This window comes from Stegastes partitus, unplaced genomic scaffold (genome assembly GCF_000690725.1).
Source record: "Stegastes partitus isolate 25-593 unplaced genomic scaffold, Stegastes_partitus-1.0.2 Scaffold1540, whole genome shotgun sequence".
Taxonomy (NCBI): domain Eukaryota; kingdom Metazoa; phylum Chordata; class Actinopteri; family Pomacentridae; genus Stegastes; species Stegastes partitus.
The window spans coordinates 57,178-79,496 of NW_007579271.1; the positions used below are offsets into that span (position 1 = coordinate 57,178).

The 22,319-nt window shown below is 39.6% G+C and overlaps 2 protein-coding genes across 2 annotated transcripts in view; both read right to left on the reverse strand.

The window, feature by feature from the left end:
* Window positions 1-653: 653 nt before the first annotated feature.
* cox6c (cytochrome c oxidase subunit 6C) lies at window positions 654-5,404 on the reverse strand. The gene is made up of 4 exons (XM_008300428.1): window positions 5,303-5,404; window positions 3,276-3,390; window positions 903-1,035; window positions 654-789 (listed from the first exon to the last, which is right to left on the reverse strand). The coding sequence occupies exons 2-3, from the start codon at window positions 3,378-3,380 to the stop codon at window positions 910-912; spliced, it is 231 nt and encodes a 76-aa protein (XP_008298650.1). The 5' UTR covers window positions 3,381-3,390; window positions 5,303-5,404; the 3' UTR covers window positions 654-789; window positions 903-909.
* A 6,532-nt stretch (window positions 5,405-11,936) lies between these two features.
* angpt4 (angiopoietin 4) overlaps window positions 11,937-22,319 on the reverse strand; it is an 82,628-nt gene continuing 72,245 nt past the window's right edge. The window contains exons 4-10 of the mRNA XM_008300430.1: window positions 18,485-18,569; window positions 17,844-17,991; window positions 17,633-17,745; window positions 17,372-17,473; window positions 17,110-17,276; window positions 15,541-15,674; window positions 11,937-13,430 (exon numbers count right to left, since the gene is read on the reverse strand). Coding sequence (XP_008298652.1) covers window positions 13,270-13,430; window positions 15,541-15,674; window positions 17,110-17,276; window positions 17,372-17,473; window positions 17,633-17,745; window positions 17,844-17,991; window positions 18,485-18,569 — 910 coding nt within the window. The 3' untranslated portion in view covers window positions 11,937-13,269. The remainder of the gene's footprint in view (window positions 13,431-15,540; window positions 15,675-17,109; window positions 17,277-17,371; window positions 17,474-17,632; window positions 17,746-17,843; window positions 17,992-18,484; window positions 18,570-22,319) is intronic.

Below are 22,319 nucleotides of genomic sequence, written 5' to 3' on the forward strand. Positions count from 1 at the left end.
TTTAGAATCACCAATTAACCTCAACATGTTTTTGGACTGTGTGGGAGGAAGCCGGAGAACCTGGAGAGAACCCACGCTGCACGGGGTGAACATGGAGACTCCACGCAGAAAGATTCCGGTGCCCCCACCGGGATGCGAACCGGTGACCTTCTTGCTGCTACCAACTGTGCCACCTTGCAGCCCCTTGAAAAGAAGAATTTTAAAAAATAACAAAAAAACTGTTCTGCACAAATTAGAGCACTTTGCTGATGAGCAGTGAAATCAGAATACCTGTCAACAGGTGCAGAAGTCTGACAGAAAACACCTGATGGCAGTGATTGGCTCAAAGGGTTGTTTAAATATTAGTTTAGGGGTCCCATCATCCTTTTTAGTGACAGTGAACACAACATATTTGGGTTGTTGAACATATTCAGTGAGTGATGATGCAGTTTTCGGTGTATTCTCACATTCAGTTACGATTAGAGAAAGTAGCTTAATGTGTTGATAATGCAAATAACACTTCAGTGCAGTTCAGTCTCAGTGCAACATTTATTTATTTATTTATTTATTCTGCCTCTCAAAGATTTTGAAATAATCTAATTTTATTAAATCTTAAAGTTACGTCAGAGAATAATTACAACTTACTTTTAATCAACACCAAGACACAAGAGCTCTCACATTTTTAGAATAGTTTATTTTATTTAGAGGAACAAAACAGTGAAGCAATGTTCACATCTGATCAGTAAATAACAGCAAAGGGCGCGAGAAGGAACCATCTTCAGACCAGGAATGAATGAGGGGGAAGCAGAGCTGGAGGAAGGAAGCACAAGACACAACTGTTAATATATGCAGGAGTTTGAAACTACAATAAAAGTAGATGCTGTTGTGGTGCATTAATCAAAGGCTGCCCAGAAGACACTCACAGTGGCTTTACTCCCCGGAGGGCCGCACGCTCTCAAAGATGCCGGCTTCCCTCATGGCCTTGAAGTCTTTGACGGCGTCGTACTGCTTGTAGAAGTCAGCGTAGGCCTGTTTCCTGGGCTCTGTCACTGTGTACTGTGGGCAACAAAACACCAGAGATTTACTTACAAAGAGTTTCAAACACTGATCTGAAGCCAGTCCCAGAATAAGTATTCAGATCCTTAAGAACAGGAGAAAATACTATGAATTAAAAATACTGTCAAGTCCTACATCTGTGGTGTTTTGTGAATATGTAACAGAAGGTAAAAGTTCTGACATACAGCAGGATGAGCTACAACACAACTACAGTTATTGGACCGTCTGAACATGAAAACTTGTTGGAGGGTTTAAAAGGTTTAAAAAAAAAAAACAAAAAAAAAAACACAATCGCTAAATTTACAACAATTATCAAAGCAAGAAACTGTAACAACAAAAAGAACTGTTGGATTTTCAACTTTTAGAAAACCCTTTAACTAAACGTCTGACTACCGGTTCTGCTGAGAAAGTGAACAGAATCAAGGCTTAAAATCAGGACATTTCATCAAAATGACTCTTGTTTAAAAACTTGACCAAAATAGGACATTTTCATTAGAATCTGCAAAAACTAAATATATATATAATTATAATCTGGGCCTTTTCAAGTGAACTGCAGGCTTCTGACAGGACAGAAGTTTGGCAACAAATTCAAAGTGTAAGTGGTAAAAGTTTGATAGTAAAGTGTTGATGACAACTGTGGGCATTTGGAAAAAACATTTTAAAATGTACAGAAATAATCACAGGAACACAGTCAACTTATGCCATTATCATAATTCTGTTATGCTGCACAAAACATATTTCTGTGTTTCCTCGACTTGTAGCCGTGGCTGTGCTGTTTCCAGAGGTCCTGGACTTTACGTTGCTGTGAAAAATGAGCCTACAGTGAATAAAAATGTGACATGAGCAAATAAATCTCCCAGAAGCCTCTGGGGCTTCAGAAGGTTAACAATGTCATGTTGTAGTCTGAGTTGATTCCACTGTTACACATATTTTTAAGACCAATAACAGTTTTCAAGTAAAATCTAAACTCACCAGATAAGTAGTAACTTAAATTATCAGACAAGCATAATTTAGTAGAGGGGACCACATTTTTCTTTGAAGTAACATAAATTAAAAACATTCAAGCACAAATACAGAAAAATACCTAAATTATAGAACAAGGGCTGAAACAAAGCCTCAAAAAACTTGACAACTAAAAACCATCTACGGCATATGTTTGCGTTGAAGCTTCGTTATAACTACACCCATCGTCACTGTGTATGGATTCAAAAATAAAGACAAAGTGAGAACATAGTGCAACGGTGCACAGAGAAGATTCGGGAGAAAGAAAACAGCAGACGCTGTCCAAAGTTTTGGATCATTCCATTCTGAAAACTCTGCAGTGTGTCTGTTAAACCAAACTAGCCGGCTGCTATAATACCACGATGTCAATGCTTCAGCATCACAGCAGAAATAAATCAAGTCCACACATCACCCAACATAAGGAAACATTAACATGAAACCAATATGGCTGCTAGTTGAGATGAAGGCTACCACAGTGCAGAGTCAAAAATAGCAGCCTTCAGATTCTGTCACCAACATGGAGCTTATTGACAGCTAAGCTAGCTAACTGAAGCTGCATTAGCATGACCTCAGTCAGCAGTGTCACCTGTCAGACCGACTGGAGCTGATTTAGTTACCAGAAGTAATATAAACACAAGACGCATTTGTCTGACGCACTGTTTAAATCGTTTTCCTTCAGTGTCTTTCACTCCAGTCCAACTTTCTGTCTAATTCATTGACAGCTGATGTCAGATATTTTGTCCCAGGTGTGCTGCTTCCTCCGTCTGATGTGAGGAAATCTTTAAAAAATTGCTGCTGAATTTACAAAAGCCCAAAATAACGTATAAGCTTGATCTAAGGAGTCTTTCTTAGCAGGACATTACAGCAGATAATCGTTGTCTTTATAGTTTTAGTGCAGTAATATTTATGAACAATGTGCAACATCACTTTCAATATCCAAAGGAGAAAGACTAGAAGCGTACAGAGGGTTCACTAAAGATGCTGCATCGATGACAGCACTGTAGAAATTATCAGGAACTGGAGTTGGGCTTTCCTCTGACACACCTGAGAATTTTCTTTCCACCACAAGCTGACAAAAAGCCAAATGGAACTTATTTTGTTTCGATTGTCTGCTGAGTTTTAAGATGATGCTGACAGGACACTCTGAAGCACGACCATGTGTACGAGTTACAATTTACATCATAAAAACTGAATCAGGACTGAGGCTGCAGCCACGTGGGTGTGTGTCCTGCTCCCACCTTGAACGCTACTGCAGCAGCGAGAGCCATGGTGAAAGCGATGGACAGGTGAAACCTCAGACGCTTGGCCAGCAGGCCCCTCATCGCCGGCTTTGCGAGAGACATGGTTGATCACCTGCAGAGAAAAAAAGGCAAAATCAAGTCTTTAAAGGACCTGTGCAGTCAACGTTTAGCTCCTATGACATCATGAGGGGGCCGCAACTAATAATTAATGATTTATCTGCCAAGAATTTTAGAAATCAATCAATTGCTTTGTCCCTCTGACATCAGGAAACTTATGTTGAATTTAACATTTTGTTTACTATCAAGTAAAACAAAGAAATGCACCAAATTGTCACACCTGAGAGACTGGAAGCAGCAAATACTTATTTCAGTGAGAGAGTTATTTTAACCTTTACTTATTTATGAGCGTTTGTTAGTGTTAACATTCAAATCATATGTATGTACCTTGACAAACAGGTTAAAATGGCACTTAAAATTAAGTCTTTTCTCCTGGTCTGTAGCAAAAATAAGTCATTAAAAAGATCCATAATTACCTATACTGACTAATAATTAAAAAAAAAAAAATCATGATACAGTTTTCAGCTATAATCACGCAGTCCTTCATAAAATATTCAGTTCACTGTGATATATATGACGAGGAAATGCTGAAAATGTTGTCATTTAAGAAGCTAAAAATATTTTTTATAACTTTATTTGGGAAATGACTCATAATGATCGATCAAGTGCAGGATTTATTTCATGTTGGCTGCCTTAGAGCTTTACAATAGCTTTTTCTTTCAAATGTCTTTTTATACACTGAATATCACATATTAATGTACAGAATTTGCAAGAAATTCAAACTTAAACCATTTTTTCTTCATAAACAAAATATATATGTGAATTTTAGGCTCCTCAGATACTCAGTGGCAGTAGATGAGGGTCTTTCAAGAAATCTAGAAAAGGACACCACACTTTTTAGAAATTGCTTTCTGAACCTCGAATTGTATACCTGATTTTTCCAAATCCATGCAGGACATGGACAGGACAATGCGCTTTACAATATCTTTATTTTTTTTTATTTTATACTACTGTTCCCAACATTTTTGCATTTATCCCATTTGCTCCTGTAACATTGCAAATTGCCCTCCTGTGGGATTAATAAAGGATTATCTTATCCTAACAACTGCTTCATCTCTAGTCACAGTTGTAAGGCAGCAACTAGACCAGATCATTTTAAAAACGTTGACTGACAACAGTAGATAAAATACAGTCTAAGACAATGCAGCTACATTTGCAGGGTGGCCAGAGGATCTGATGGGTCACAGAAGTAACAGCAGTTAACCAACCTAAAGGTCAATTAGCTTCAGTCAACGCAACAAGGCCGCTGTTCTCAAAATACTGACTTTTATTTAATTAGCTGGACAACATCAAACCCATTTCTCTGAGAAACTATCAATACCGGTCATTATGGCGTCCCTGAACGCATCACACACGGCTGCCAACTCAGGTCAGGACTCATATCGGGTGACCTTTCTGTCGATTCTAACTGTCCTACCTGAAGCATGTGTCCTGCTTCGTTCAGAGTGTCACGTATTAAATACATACAAACATTATTAGCGTCCCCCAGCAGCGTAATGGCGACTAGTGTCAGGAAATAAAGATTTAACAGCACCAGCTGCGGCGGAGGGTCAAAGTTCTGTTAGCCGGAGCAGCCAGACACGGAAAAACATCCTTTCTTTAGTCATGTTAGGATAATGCGTCTCCCCAATGACACGAGAAACACTAATATAAGCCGTACACATTGCTATTCTGATTTACATTTAATAACATGACGAGCCGTCTGTTAGCATTGAGCTAATGTGAGCACAGCATGTTGAGCTAACGGTAGCTAGGTTGAGAACAGCTAACTGCTAACCGGCCAGAAAGCCACAAAATCCTGGAAAACTAGAAAAATGCAGAAGTTATTATTGAATTGAAAACGCAACACGTCGCAGCCAACATCCGACACACACGGTTAAATAGTTTTAATTTGGCTAGATACTCACGGGTTGGACTCACGACCTTCACGGAAACCGCTAACACAGTTCTGCTGCACTTGTCACTGCCGGAAGAGATTCTACTGGAGCCGCGGAGGGACAAACTTCAGTGGCGTAAAAGCGAAGCCCGACAGGGCAGCTGAGGTCAATGAAATTGAAGACATACAGACAACAAGTAAGGACGTTAAGGGAAAGGTTAGGGTTATTACATCTCGTATAGTCAGGTAACGTCTGCTCGAAGATCTCTGGCGTGCTTGAACCGGTTTAATCATGACAATAAAAAAAAATTAGGAACACAAAAAAATGCTTTTGTTATAAACCCATTTTGAAACTTCAGTTTTATTTACAATATCACCTAATGTTTTGTTGTTGTACAAACAAATACAAAAATACAAGTTTCAACAAAGATATATTAACTTTATTTTTTTTTGGGACCAAGTATTTCATATTTAACAGTTAACTAAAAGTCTTGCCTTGTATTATTGTGACATACAACTACACATGGTTCAGAAAATACCACCAGCTGACTTCTGCATTATTATTATTATTATTATTATTGTTGTTGTTGTTGTTGTTGTTGTTATTTGTTGATGTGTGCTCAAAGATTGGACTTTTTATGGCAGCTCTGTTTTGTTTTTGTTTTTTTGTTTTTTAAAAATTTATTTATTTTTTAATTTTAATATTGCATTTCACACCCATAATCTGAGATTATTTAATTTTCTTGTCAATTTTGGGAGATTCTGAATCAATGGCATGATGAGAAATAACAATGACAGTTTTATTATTATTTATTATTATATATATTTTACTAGTTTCGAAAATATTGTCATCCAAATGTAGCCTTAAATTGCAGTCCATGAAACAACGTGCTGAAATATTATCTGGGAAAGTATTTGATAGATCAAGCTACATTTTTACAAACATCTTCATAAATATACATATTTCATGCTACCATTTTTAAAAAAGGAAATCAAAGATGACTGAGCAGAAATTGTAGTAAAATTCAGATGGAATAACCTTTAAAGAAAACTAAACTTCTCAGTTTTTCCAAATTTTAATGCTGTAAAACACTGTTAGACAATTCAGGTAAACCCTTAATGCTGCTTGAAACCTACGTACACAATTTGAGAAACCTGTTTACAATGTTTCACAATGCAAAAAAGGAATGTTTTCACAGCGTTTTTCCATTTGGACCACATTAGACCAGGTCCAGATCTGGAACCACTGTACAGAGTCAGGTCATATCTGGACTTGGTTGTGCCAGAAGGACTGAAGAGTCTTAAAGAATTGTCATATGTTACTCAAAATATAATCAAATAATGTTTGACAATGGCGCTATAATATAATCACACTTTCGGATGTAATCTGTCCTGATTATATTTACTTATTTTCAGTAATCTGATTTACATAACATCATTCTGATTGCAGGCAGCCCATTCCTACCCCATCTTGGATGTTATTTTTCATTCATGTCATTTAATATTAATAGTTCTGTTGCTGGACCTGCACTGTCACAAACACACTGCACACAGTAAAATCCTTTATTGATCATTAGTTTGTGGCTGCATGTCTTAAAGCATGTTTAGTACTTTGTTTTGCTGTGGTGAAGATAAACCGCTGAGCAGCCCGCAACAAACTCACCGTGTTGTAGTAACACAGTATGACCACAAGATGGAGGCAGAGTAACACTGAACACTGATCCCCACCAGAAAAAACACACGTAACTGGACAACATAGTGTAATGATACCAATAGATAAAACATAAACTAATAACATAATATATTGTATAAGATCCGCTCATATTATACAGTTTTTAGACTATTAATAATCTATAGTAATAACAAATCAGTCAGAGGGATCAAACCGGGACTTTTTCTTACTTACATCAGATTTTCCATGCGGGCCTCCTATATGGAGTATTTTTACATTACTGTACTCGTGCTTTTACTTGAGTAAAGGATCTGAGTACTTCTTCCACTGATGTCTGCACCTCTACAGCTCAGGGCTTTACATGTTGTCAGACAATCTGCAGAGACAACAGGAAGCTTCTGCTGCTTCCCTAAAAAATAATCCGGCTTAAAACCTCCCTTAAACCTGCTGTTATTTATTTGTTCTATTTTTAACAGTACTGATTGTGTACAGATTTAAGAACTGCGATATTACACACTAATCAGTGGGCTTCTGAGGTGCAGGTGGATGGATTTTGTTACCTTCCCCTGCTTCAAGTCTGAATGCTGAGCTCACACCGTGGTGTCAGTTTTCTCATCACTTCCCAAGATGTGAATCAATTCCTTTAACGTTCTGCACACTGGAGGGCTGGTTTGTCAATCCTAAGAAGAACATGTCGTCTTGAGATATGTTCAGGCGTCATCACTGTGCAGCGTTTTGATTTTCCAAACAAATCTGAAACATGATATGATAACAAGGTGATGTGTTAACTTTTACTGCATCTACTCAAGATAACTCCCCCACAAGATAACTCAGCACAGACAGCAGAGACAGTTTTGTTTATTGTTTTTTCAGATAAGATCCATTGTTGATCTTAAATCAATAAACCGAGGACGCAGTACTGTTGTCTCTGGAACCTTTACTGCTTTTAATGTTAATTGAGCTTGCACTGGAATCTGCACTAGCACTCTGCTGGCTTGTAGAAGCAGAATATTGGATGGATTTCTGCCATTAATACTTTGGCCCAGCAGAGAGTATATGCACTTATAAATCAATCAGGGTGGAGCGATTGATTAATGACGGATGAAACAGGCAGTAAATATCTGCACTTTGTGTTGCTGTTTCATGAGGATGCAGCTTAATGAAATGCATAAAAAGTCAATTGAAAGACTGTTAATCAATTCTCTCTCGCACACACACACACACACACACACACACACACACACACACACACACAGAGTCCTGTTTCCACAATGTGGCAGTAAAAAACATAATTGTAAATAATACATGAGCTAAAATACAACACACACTGTAAGCTCACAGTAACAGGAGTGGATTATCAAGGACAGAAGTTTTTAAATAATTGTTTTTGTCAAATTTTAAAACCTCTACATACTGTGTGTCATTATTTAAAACCTCTTAACCTCTTTTTCTATCTGGCATAACCAAATGGAAAAGCTTATACCAGGAGAGCTGTAAGCCCAAAATGCATGTTTAAGACATGATCTGAAAGGAAACATCTTCTAGTTTCTGACAATCTACTTGTTTATCATGTGGCTAAAACTAGTGTAAATGAACTGCAGATATGTGGCATGTGAAATGCAGATGTCTGCAGCTGGATTGTGGATATCTGTAACACAAGAATGACAAAAAAAAGAAGAAAAAAAAAGATGTTATTTTTCCTCAGAAGACTAACGATGTGGATATCAAAAAAGAACTGAACTCCAGATACCTGCACTGCACATCCAGCTCATGTGGTAAATGTTAAAGCAGCTCGCCATATTGCTGCTACGTCCCATGTTTCAGAAATAGACATCTAAAATGAACATTTTCAGATAGTCACAATGTTTTTTTCTAAACGTGAAAAGTCAACTGCACATATCTGTAACTGTCATTTTTACTGATGAAAAAATGAGTTACTGATATATATAATTAACTTAAAGATGTCTGTGAATACACTTTGAGAAAACATGATTCAAAGTATTGTAACATGTGAAACCTGTTTGCAGACATCCTAAATGAATTTCCACAAGAGAAAACTAACTGGCTACTTGTCAGCCCTGATAAGTTTAGTAAAGCTGAGGTTGGGACTTCTATGGAAAAGTTGGTGGTAAAAATGTGGGTGGATGTTTAAGGGGCCACAGAATAGGAGTTATAGTGAGAGATGCCAGCATGATGACGTAAGGTCCCGCATATCATGTGTCATAGTGGCAGGAATTAAAACAGGACACTTCAATGTAATCCCAGCTGTCTTTGTTACAACATGAGCCTGTCGTTTGTGTGGGGATGTGAGAGTTGTGTTTCCAATATGATCGATTCAGTCTGGATGCATGAGACCGATAGAAAAACTCAGATGTTAACTCTAACAATCTGCAACTTATCTAGTGTCTGAATGAGTGCCCTGGGAATATTAGTTTGTATCTTTTAATGACATGTAGACTCCAACAAGAGACAGTAAAAACACGAGGTTGTTTGGACTAGGAGGAGAATTAAAGCAACGTTTCTCTGCTTCACGATCTGGACTCGATTACGGTTTACTTTTAAATTGTTTTTCCTTCCTTTGCTGATCATCCAGATTTTCTACCAAACATAAAACAATTTGTTTTTTCTTATGTTATTTTCCTCTCTGCCTATTTTTGTTGTTTATTTCTTCTCTAATTTCTTCCTTGTTCAATATTGCATTAAAAATAGAATTTCAGTCTGTTTGCTGTTATTTCCCAAAATAGCAATTTAAAAAGTTCCTTGTCTCTCCAGATCCATCTCTAGTAGTAGCCATCTATCAGCTTCCATTTATGAAACAACGTACACGGTAAGCAGACTTTGAGACGCGTTAAAACTTGTCCACAAACAACATTTGAAGAAGAGAACACGGTCCAGGTCCAGTCTTTGCAGGCCGGACCAGCTGCCCTGCTGAAACAAAGTCGGTCCACAGAAGGAGACGGACGATCTCCTCCCACTGCTCATCAGCTGTGGCATCAAATCCATCCTCAGTGTGGCTTCAACTTGTCACAACAGCAATCTGATTCTTTTTCTGTCTTCCTTAAGTTAAATGAAGTCACGTAACACTTGTTAGTTAATATGTGGACTCACTCTGGCTTCATTCAAGTCCATCTCTTCTTAACTGATGTATCAGGTACAATCCAAAAGTTCTGAGACTGTTGTGGTGCATGTGTGAAGGTATACATTAGGCTAATCGAACAGTAAAAGATAGCAGCTAAAGTATTGATTGTGCTTCTGAAAGACTTAAACAATTCTGCAACAACATCAGTATAAAGGACGTTACAAACAAACACTAAACTGATGTGACCTTGTTCAACAGCTCAGTGTCAACCAGTCTTCCTCTTGTCCAAAATTAAAATCAGGTGTTGACAGTTGAAGAGATTCAGAATATTGCAGCTGGTTATTGACACCTTTATTTATTGGACAGACAATGCAGGAGCCCTGGGAGCAGTGTATAGCTGCACAAGAAGACGACTTTAAAGGAAACAGCAGCTAAATGACAGACATCTAACCTGAACTCTGTTGTGTTTATAACAAGTTTCATTCTTGCTTTAATTTTCATTGTGACATATCCTATCAGTCTTTTTGCGCACATCTTTGGTGCCATTAGGTGTATTATCTTAACCTGGAACTGACATAATCTAACAGAAATAACCCACTGGGACTGTCTGCCTCTGTAGCGTGACAGCAAAACAAAAGCTAACATCCCAGAACCTTGAATCACTTCCATCCTTCTGCTCCACTTGTTCGTTTTATGTGTCCGTCTAAAAAAAACCTTGTAGAATGAGTGTCTTAATGGCAGCTTCTGATGCAACAGCAGACAGTGATGTGTTGTTTGCTAATAATCATGAGCTGCTGGTTGGAAACTGAAGAATGTTGGCGTTTGGTTGAATAATAACTTAAGTTCTGAGCACCACAAAGACTGCGCAACTGTGTTTTTACCAACTTATAAATAATTCAGTCAACACTCTCTCCTAACTGTTTTTCATGCTTTCATCTCCTCTTGCCTTTATTATGACCAGGGCCTTTTAACTCGCATTAACAAAAAACCCGCCGATTAACTCCAGACTGTACAGAACTCAGCTGCCAGGCTTTTAACCAAAAGCAAGAGGTGTCACCACATCACTCCTGCTTCAGCCTCTCCAAGATGTTTGAGGATAGACTTTAAGATTTGATTGATTACTTTAAAGACTTTTTATAATTCTGACCTCTTTGGACTATGTGCTGAAACATAGTTCTAGATCTTAGCACAGAGGTCTTTTATCTGTTCCAGGTGCCCAGCTGACAATTTGAGAGGATAAAAGCGCTTGTAATTGGGGCCACAAGAGCGTAATTACTTCTCCTAAATCTCCTTTAAAATATAGCTTTAAGAGTTCTTCCAGATTTTTTATTTATTTATTTATTTTTACACCAAAGTGGTTTAATCTGTTTTTAAAAAGGCCATATTTTTCACATTAACAAGTTTTTTTGGGGGGGAGTCTAAAGCATGTTTGCATGCTTAAAAACACATGATTTTTCCCATACTGTACATTGCTACAGCACCTCTGCTCACTCTTCATCCAAACGCTGTGTTTTTGCTCTTTAAGGCCTCCATCCTGAGCAAGGTAGCGCAGATTACATATTGCAAACCCAGATCTATGAATATAGGAAGAGAGAAACTGCCCAAACAAAAGCAACTTTAGGTAGGAAATGATGGTGGCCTGCAATTAAGCTGCTCGTTCTTTGTTTGTAGTTAAACTAGCTGCAGGCAGAGGCTATGCAAATGTATTATATGGTGGCATAGCGGCAGAAAAACCTGGACTTCAAATGAAGCACTTCAGTCAGGTACTAACTCCCTGGACTTTGGGCTTTTGTGCATTTACAGACTTTTACATGCACAAAACATAAAACACAGCCTATGAGCTCTTTAACATCTAATATTCTGACCTTAAAACTGATGCCCCTTTGAAAAGTGTTTTGTAAATGAAGATTATTATTGCCACGACAAATCTTTATTTGACTTTTGTAAACAACTAACCAATGATCAAAGTAGCTACAAGTGATTTTTCTGTCCAATAATCAGTCGAATAATTGCAGATCCAGCAGCACACTGTTTGTTCAAATATGGTATTTAGAGCTGCAGCTAATGTTATCATTGCTGAATGAATTACACAATTTATTGCTTTTCTATACAGATGTAGAAAGTAGTAAAAAATAGAGGTCACAGCTTCTAAAACCCTCAAGATGACACCTTCAGATCTCGGTGTATCTGAAGGTGTTTTCAATGTTACTATAAAATGCTTCCGAGGACCAAGAAGCAGTCAGTGATCCTCGGTGGAGTCCTTCAGAAGACGATCCGCAGGTTAAAGGTGATTACAGTCATGGCTGCTAGCTGCAAAGGTATTCTGATCACGTCTGTAGTGATCATACCTTTTCTAATCCAAGAGATGCTCCGAAGTCAGAAAGGAAAGTACTGTGAAGCTGCCAGCCACCTTCTCCAGAAACCTTTCTGATGGACCAACTGTAGGTGATTGACTATGTCCAACAATTTCTGTACAATCCAACCCACCTCAGGCAGTGACCAGCAGTGTGTTTCAACGCCTCTTTTCTCTTCTTTACATCACTATTTCTGTCACTTTTCATGTGTACAAACCACAGATTGTATAGAAAGATGGATAAACCCTCTGTGACGGCATACCCACAGGTTTCCTGAACAGCTCAGTGTTCGAAGTTATGCATAACGTTAAGCTTTAATACACTTTTAGTAGGTGAGTTATATAAAAAAATCACTCCCCGTACAGTTGTTACAAAGTTAGCTACAGAGACTCAAAACCGTTGCTTACACCAGGCTGTAAACATGTTTATTTCTGCTGTAAAATTAGACATTTTGACATGGGTGTCTATGGGGACCGGAGCCAGCCTCTAGTGGCCATTCGAGGAAATGCAGTTTTTGAAGCTGCTTGACACAAACAAGCAAAACATTATGAATTCCTTCCAGGACGGTCTGAAAATGTGCACTCAACAACAAGCCAGTATGAATTAGTTCTTTTCTGGCATGGTCCATCCCTCATGGCTCCGGGGCAGGTTATGAAAACAAAGTCCAGAGTCAGGAAACATAAAACAACTTTCTGTGTGGAGTTTTACCATCATGGCAGTAAATTGAAGGGCTGTACCATGTTAGATCCAAGAGATCTGGGGCTGGATCTGAGGGGTGTTGTTTAAAAGTTTCACATCATCAGGAAGGCATGTTGGAGGGAGTACCGCCGTGATACTGAAAGACTGTCGGCAGATGTCATGGGCCAAACCATCATGGATGTGCAGGGGTGCTGTTAGAAGTCGTAGGGCCGTACCATCATGGAGGTGGCGCGCAGGGAGTAGCTGGGGCCTCGGAAGTGGTGCCACTTGATGCCGTTGAGCTTCCTGATGTTGTGGCCGACGGTGTAGTAGATACCGTTCAAGTTGGAGAAACCGCAGGCGTCAAACCACCAACCTGACGGAGGCAGGGACGGACAAGGGAGGAGATAATTAAGAAAGAGCAAGAAGAATGAGTAGAGGAAGTGGAAGAGGGGGTAGGAGAGGGTGAGATGATAAGATGAATGCATGGATTGTAGGGAAGAAAGGATGGTGAAAACAAGGAGTAAGAGGATGGAAAGAAATGTAAAGATGGAGGTGAATGAATGAAGAGGGAAGAAAAAGCAAATGTTTCCTTTCTCTTCTTGTCTTTTATTATCCTCTCCCCTCTCATTTCAGACTCTTTATTGTTTCTCACTCTCCTTTCTGATCTTCTCTTCTCCTCCATCCTTACTTTTTCTCCTCTCTTTGACTGTTTAATTGTACTCATGTTCTTGTTTTCTCTCCTTCTGCTTATCCTTCCTCCCTTGATTCCTCCTCTCCTCTCCTCTCCTCTCCTCTCCTCTCCTCTCCAGTTTCCTTCTCTCTACCCTCTTCTCTTGTTCCCTTTCATCTCCTCTCATCCCTTGTTTCCTTCCACCTTTCGTCCTTACACATCTTTTTTTCCTGTCCTGTCTTCTTTTCTGTCTTGTCTTGGATCGTCTCCTCCTCTCTCCTTCCCTCCCATCTAAACTCATTCCTTCTCCACCCATGACATCAGTGATCTATACACAACAATGCATCAACAATTATCATCCCAATGAGCTACAATTTATAATAAGGGCTCTTTATTTGTAACAAAGTATTTCAACAGTGGGATGCTTTTAATTAAATCCCACCATTATCTTTGTTTGTCCACGTGAAGCTGCTCTCTCATTGCTCATCACACTGTTTCTGTTTCTCTTCTTATTGTCGCTTCAGTCTCTGGATTCAAAAGCAGCTTCAGTGTTTAACATGTTCTCATAATCAAACATGTCACTTTGCACTCTTACGGTCAGGGTTTGGTAAAGTTAAGGCAACTACAATGACTTTAGCTTTGGTTGTGGACAGGCTGTGGTCAGGCTCAAAGAAAAACAACTCAAGTGTTGACTCTGGTGTTCAAACACGGCGAGCTCACGCTGCCAAACTCACTCTGTGTTTGCTTGTGAGAAGCTGTTTGCTTCAGGTCGCTTGTCAGGAAAATGTGATCACAGTTTCCTAGGAGCTTCAGTACAAAGCAAGTGGACTTCTCTTTTAGGTTCTTACAGACGTTCCACCTCTCATCCAAGAGGCTTCTTCGGTTCTCACACTTTGTTTTAACGCTTTGTTCATCAGAGCTGTTTTAAATATCAAAGCAGGACAGAGCAACAAGCTTTAGTTCCAGCTACACTGTAAATCTCAGTGTGATTTGTGGCTTTTGTGAGTTTTTGGTTTTCACGGTTGGTTTTCTTAAAATGTGTAATAATCTGCATGACAACAATAAATCTGACATGAGCAGAAAACATTTTTTTTTATGAGTGACTCACAGAAAGAGTTCAGATGTCGAGATCTGCTTTCTGTTGACTTTGCAATTACCCAACACGTGTCTGAAAACGATGCTGATATTCCTGAACGCAATATGGTTTTTGATTACGGTTCTCATTATTTCCAAATTTAAGTGCAATTTTCATAGTTAGACTTGAATTTTTCCTTGAGGGTAAACTGCACGAGTGGGTGTTTCCTCCGTTCCTGCTTCGCTCATGTCGTCTCCGTCACTCTCTCTTCTTTACTTTGTCTTTCTCTGGAAATTACTGTGATTTTAAATGACTAATGGTGGAGTCTTTTCCTCAGAGAGCTCGAGGTTTTGCCACAATGATTAACTTAATCGCAACCCATCGAGGGGAAGCTAAAGAGCTGTTTGTCTTGGCGTTGACACAAGGTGAAGAGCAGTGCACTGACAGACCGCAGCTTTTGGGAAAACACCACTTATTTTGGAACTCAAAAATATGTAAAGTGCGAATTATAGACTATTTTCTTATTTACTGTGGCAGAGAGACACTATCTGATGAAAGCTTGCGTTAAATAAGTCAGACTGTTATCAGCTGTGTGGTTGCACACTATTAAATAAGGTATTTAAAGGAGTACATTTATTTTTAGAAATGTGTCTTTATTTTTCTCTCTTTGCACTGAATATTTCCAAAACTGAATCTACTCAACAGCCTGTTGAGCCCGAACAGCAGCAGAAACTTTACCTCCAGTGAGCATCAGAGCACATTTGCAGTGGTCGCAGTTGTCGTTGTCCTGGTCTCGGGTGCTGAAGCCGGTGCCATGTGTGGTCAGGCTGCTCTGCCTTCCACCGGTACCGCTGTAGCCTCTCAGGTACAACCTGAGCAACAGGAGACAAGCTGGTACATCCACTGTGATGTCATACATTCAGGATTTAATCTTATGACGATCGATGTGGGCGGGATGCATGTAAAGTATGTGGGAGCTAAAGCATGTACAAGTGTGTATGAAGGGGCTGTAAACATGTGTGCACACACCCTTACTGTATACAATGCACTTTACTGGTTCTTTTGCGGCTTCTGATTAGATACTAAACTACATTTAATTGTCTTCATACTTGGATCTGTGCTACAGCAATAAAGTTGAATCTAATGGAATATTATCCGGTCCAACAAAATAAACAGTCTGAAGGTGTCGTCTTGGGATTTTAGAAGCTGTGAGCTACATTTTTACTACTTTCTACATCTGCGTAGAAAACAACAAAATGTGCAATTTGTTCAGCAACGACGGCAACAGCTGCAGCTCTAAACACCAGATTTAAAAAGATACAAGAAAGAGTCAAAGTACAGATGTATTTGCATCATCAATCTATTTCAGTAATTTCCCAGACTGGGATAAATAAAGTATTTTTTCTATTCTATTCTATTCTTCTAATCTAAATTATAAGAACTGCCATAAAATGCTAAATTGCTCTACTCAGAATGTAAGACATTGTATAACAAATAAATAAATGAATGAAAAGGTATCAGAAGAAATAAGAAAATAAATAAAATCTGTTAACAAATGGTGGAATACTGTAACATTTAATGGAAATAACAGCAAATATCTATAAAATATTGGGTTTTGTTTGTTTGTTTGTTTTTTTTAGCAGATTTAAATACAGTAAAAAAACAAATACGGTGTCATTTTATGGTCAAACACTGTAGAAAAACATTTATAGGTTCTGGCCTGTTTTTTAGGGTCAGTGTGTAAATTAATAATTTGTCTGTGTTTTTAGTAGTCATTATCTGTAATTTACAAAAAACAAAACAACCAAAAAAACAGGGTATATCTGTAAAAGAACAGTAAATCGTTTTAAAACATTATAGTTAAAAGCAGCTAAAAATGTTAAATCTTTACAGTGTATATTATTACAAACTGTAATTTGCATGTCAGAGCTAAACAACCGACATCTAGTCTGTTGTAATGAAATAACAACAGTACATGATTTAATAGATTAACATACTGATTTACAAGCTGTTCTTTAAAGCTTGTTTTAAATTTCTTTAAGCTAATAACACCAGCAGGGAGAGTGAACTCAGTGCAGATTTGCAGAACACTGATTGTTTTTCTTTTGGGACCAGTTACTTGATTGAAGACTAGGTATGATTTCATTGTTTTCCTTGGTCGACTAACACCACACATAGATTTCCCTTTGAAATGCAGAGAAAACTCAAGTACTTGCTTCATGGTATTTAAATGTAGAACGTCAGTAAATGTGAGACGTGTCAGTGTCACAGTGTGCAGGATGCTCGTACTGAAGCTGCAGCTGGTACCTGTACTGCTGCCTCTCACTGGTCAGTGTAAAGCGGTCATACAGGGAGTGGGCGGAGCTTCCCTCCCAGTCCTTTAGCTCCACTCTCAGAGAGTACTGGCCCTGACTGGTCATCAGGTGTAACACTTCATTACCCAGCCAGTGCTCTCCTAACACGTCCCCGAAACCCTGCAGGAGGAGAAGGGAGGAGGTGAGACGATGAGCTCACTTTACTACACAACGTTATTTTATTGTGATTAATCCGCCTCATTGGATAAACTGACCAGTTTGTAGTCCTTCCAGCTCCTCTGGAAGTCCACGCTGCCGTTAAATCGCCGCTGGAACACCGTCCAGCCTCCGCCGCTCGTCTCCATGTCACAGTACACCTTCAGGAAACAGAACAATCATCTACAGCATCGATCAGGTTATGGCTCGATACCAGGAGTCAGTGTGCTGAATGTTTCAGCTCATCCAGTGGCTGTTCAGGACTCGACTGGAGGAAGCAATTTTGTTCATTTAAAACTCTGCTGCAGGTGAGACGTTACCTGCACAGGTTCAGTCCTGTTGCCGATGTAGATGTGATACAGTCCGCTGACAGAGTGACCGGCCTTGTAAACATCTGCACAGTCCCTCCACATCTGGGCCCGAGGTGGCAACCCTGCATACGTACACGCAACAAAATGCAATGAAGTCTGAAAGCTGTAACTCACACACATGTATACATGTAATCATACTGTGTGGAAAGCATGTGTGCACCTGTAGGACTGGCCACCATGTTGATGAGTGTGTGGACCGACTCCATCAGCTGAGCCTGCTGTCTCTGCAGGACGGTGTTGTTGCTGCTGGCCACTCGCAGCTGCCTCTCTAAAGACTCGATCGCCGCCATCTGAGTCCTGACGACAGACTGAGAAGAGGATGTTTACTGAGAGCATGAACTTCACACATCAGGTTTTTAAAATAGCAATCTACCTTTGTTTCTGTTGTCAGTCCCTGGATCTGTATTTGTCCATGAAGCTTTAATTTCTCTTATCCTTTTTGGGTTTTTGCTCTTCCACTTTACAATTTACTTTAACACAGATGTGCACTGCTGAACCAGCTGAGACTAAAGTAGTCTGAATCTGTAAAACTTGTAAAAACAAATCTTCTGCATGCTCAGATCTGTAAAATGTACATTTATGAGGTCAGGCTCTCGGAGTGCTCGAGCTTGTAAATGTCAAATGTGGCCCTTTAAATATAAAGTCCATGCTGGGACTTGATTTAGTTAACATAAAACTGTCAACAATTAGCTCTGACAAGATTAATTCTAATAAACGCGCGGACACCTGTACAAACAGACCCCTGCTGATGGTGCTGTTTCACTGTAAAACACACAGATGTCATTTTTTTAGTGACTGTACCTGCAGCCGGTTCTTCTCCACCCTCATGTCCTCCAGCTCTCCTCTCTGCTGAGACTCCAACATCTGAACTTTGCTCTCCAAACGACTGAAAGAGATAAAAAGAAAGAACTCAACTTTAAACTGATTCACCACCGAAAGTCGCACAAACTTCTGAAAATGCTGCCGTCTCATTCGTACCGCTGTGCATTTATCATGCTGTCATATACAACTCTCCAAAAGTAAAGATAGAACTGAGTTTTGGTGTTTTGATGATACAACTAATAAGTTGTTTATGAAGCTGCCCTTTGGCACATTTGAGACCCCGATACAAAAAACATAACAAAAAACCCTTCTTTTATGTCAAAGCGATTTCCACAAAGTTATGAGAATTAATTCAAAATGTAAAATAAGTACTTGTAATTCACCTCCTTCAGTTCAGTATTTAGTCGATGTACTTTTGGCTTCAGTTACAGCTTTGAGCCTTTGTGGATAGATCTTAATCTGCCTTGTACATCTGGACGCTGCAATCTTATTCCATTCTTTTTTTTTTTTTTTCAGGCTGTGTCATGTTACAGAAAGCAAATCTTCTCCCAAGTCACAGTTCTCCTGTATCAGGTTGGCCTCCAGGATTTCCACATCCTTTACTGCATTCATTCTATCCTGTAATTTAGCGCGCATTACCACATAATGATGCTGCCACCGCCGTGCTTCACAGTGGGGATGATGTGTTTGTCATGATGTGCAGTGTTTGGTGTTCATCAAACATAGTTTCATTTCCAGTTCTGCTAAGTCAGTACTCTGATGTAGCGTTGCACAGCTTTAACATCAGACTGACAGTTGGCGGTTACTTGAGGAAGTTTTTTTTTTTTAAACACAAGCAGTAACGCTCTCTACCATCTGAAACTGTAAACTATTTTGGATGCAAATATTTTGTTCTGGGAAACTTACTGAAGCAACGGATGTCTTTCTCAGACAACAGTCTCGATAAAACATGAGCTGAAAACCTGATTTTGACCTGATTTTAGTGTTGAATCTTTTACAAAGCAAAGACAAAAGTTGTCTTTCTAGAGCTGCAACTTTGTTCAAAAATAAGTTTACAATTTTATTATTTTGTTGGAATTTATTACAAAAAGGCAGAGAAACCAAAAGCAGCTTCACAGTGAGTCATTTGAACAGCTGATCACAGTATTAATTCACTTTTTTTATGACCTCATTTATGATGTTGCAGCACAGAAAGACAAAGTAAAGGCTGTCTGGGAAATAAAGGAAATGACTGAATCACCGAGAAGCAGAAGAGGCAGCTTGATGTCCACATTAACATTAGACTGTTACTCATGAAGGTGGTGCACAGGGAGGAAACCCAAACTATTTGCACCACAAATCTGTCTGTAATGGAGCAGAGGTTGTAACTCCTGAATTACTCTCTCTTGTTAGAGAAGCTGTAACAGCCAAATAAAGATTAATAACCCGACCATCATTCTTCCTGCCAGATCAGACTACAGTTCTCGTTATCTGTCCAGCTGAACCAGCAGTGCAGCGGCTGAAAATAGACTCCAGCCCACGGTTAGAACAACAGCGTACGAGCCAAATGAATGAAACTTGATGAAGGAGTGGCAGCAGCTTCAGAGGAGAATGTGGGACACAGAAAGTCCAGTTCACACTCTGGGTGGGAAAATGTGTCTTCTCCTGCAATGTTTACCGGAATAATTCACAATCAGTGTTAACAATACACTATCTGCTGGTGGTCGTCATCAGGAAACTAGATTTTGTTAAAAATACAGGATGTCATTACTTTTGAGTAAGGCTTGTGTCGGTTTGAAGGAATACAATTTTTTTTGTTGTTGTTAAGGAAGAATGTGGCTTACACTGGTGTTTACATGCATCCAAAAGCTGCTGTTTCCTGCAGCATGAGGAGACTAGGTTTCAGTAAACTGGGTCACAAGTGCAGAGAAGCAAATGGTTCCTATGAAGCGAAAAATAAGCTGAAATTCAAATGAGCTTCTGATACTGTACCAGTAAACCAAAACAAAGAGTCTAAACCATGCTAACAGACTCAGGCAATCACTGGTGTTGCTTTTATAAGAAGGAAAGCCTTCTAGGATGAATCATTATTTCTGGGTTTTCACAACTTTGAACTTAGACTGTCAGGTCTGACTTATGAACTGGTTACTGAACGTTTACCAGGAATTGTCATCATGTCAGAGAAGTTGTTGGCACGGCTGTATTTTCGTCAAACAAACTTCCCAAAAGTTGAGTATAAAGTTGGTGAACAGCAGTTTCTACAATTTCATTTCATTTCATTTTCGCTTTTATCCAAAGCGACGTACATCTGAGAGCAGATACAACACAAGCAAGGATCTAGTCAGGAGGAAACCATCTGGGTACGTGCCATAGAACAAGTTCAAGTGTGACAGGGTGCTGATGCCGACGGCAGGCTGTGTGGGAGGTGATAGGATTTTCTTTTCTTTTTTTTGTTTGCTTGTTTTCAGGTTGTCAAGTGCAAAGGTGTTCAGTGAAGAGCTGGTCTTTAGTCTTTTCTTAAAGACTGAGGGGAATCAGCAGATTGAACAGAGGTTGGTAACTCGTTCCACCACCGGGGAACCACAGAGGAGAAGAGTCTAGACCAGGGGTGGGCAATCCTGATCCTCGAGGGCCACAGTCCTGCATGTTTTAGATGTTTCCTTCTTCCAACACACGTGATTCAAATGATCAGGATCGTTATCAGGCTTCTGCAGAGCTTGATGATGAGCTGATCATTTGAATCAGGTGTGTTGGAAGACGGAAACATCTAAAACATGCAGGACTGTGGCCCTCGAGGACCAGGATTGCCCACCCCAGGTCTAGCTCTTGACCTCGGGCCTGTTGTGGTGGTTGTGTCAGGCGGTTTTTATATCACAGCCCAATGACCAAATCATATGAATGCAGGCAGGTGCACAGGGCTCTGCTCCGACTCTGTTGTCGTTATTTCAGAATGAAATGAGCAGTAAAAATGATTTAATATGCTGCAAGTACGAGCTTTGTGTGTTTATTTAGAATTCATTCAGGCTAATAGGCGAAGTCAATGCACTGTGGCCTATTTAGTTCATCTAGAGATGACATGCAGATGTTTTATTCAGCTGGTTGAAGAGTTGGTACGATTTCAGTCAACTAAGATTTACTCTGACTGCAGCCCGACTGACAATAGTAGCATGTGTGTTTGCCATCATACTTTAGTGTGTTAGTATGCTGTTGAGCAAAAGTACTGCTGTGGTTGCCAAGAACGTGAAGTTCTGCAGGTTGTTGGTCTTTAAACAAAGTACTGGACAAATGAAAATGCTGACCTGATGCTGGCACTAGACTGAACGCTTTGGAAGCACCAAAGTGACTAAATTCATCCTGAGGGTGACATGAATGTGTGAGTCTAATTTTTAAGACGATTCGTCCAACAGCTGTTTAGAGTCTTCAGTCTGGACCAAAGTGGTAAAGTAGCTAAACATGATCTGGGTTAGTTTTCACAAATGAAGAGATTTCAGATTCCAGCCATGTTTTTATTCTTATCCAGCGTCAGAATGTGGCGGCAGCAGACTAAGCAGGGCCTCCTGTCATCCCCAGCAGCAATTTTCAGTTCCTCCTGGGGGATCCTGAGTTGTTGCCAGGCCAGATGAGATATCTAATCCCTCCAGTGAGTTCTGGATCTACCCCTGGGGTCGCCTTCTGCTGGGCCTGTCCAGGAAGCCTCCTTATCAGATGCTCAAACCACCAGCTGGCTTGAAGCAACTCTGGATGTCCCCATCTCTGAGGCTCAGAGGTACAGAGACACACAGGTGTTTTATTTAATAAAATTAAACTGAAATCTGTCTCTCATTAAAGTATTTTT

Excerpts from the sequence above, each read along its gene's own strand:
- cox6c (XM_008300428.1), bottom strand. The coding sequence starts at position 3,380 with ATGTCTCTCGCAAAGCCGGCGATGAGGGGCCTGCTGGCCAAGCGTCTG. Across the intron at positions 1,036-3,275 it reads CTGCTGCAGTAGCGTTCAAG|TACACAGTGACAGAGCCCAG; the intron begins GTGGGAGCAGGA and ends TGTTGCCCACAG.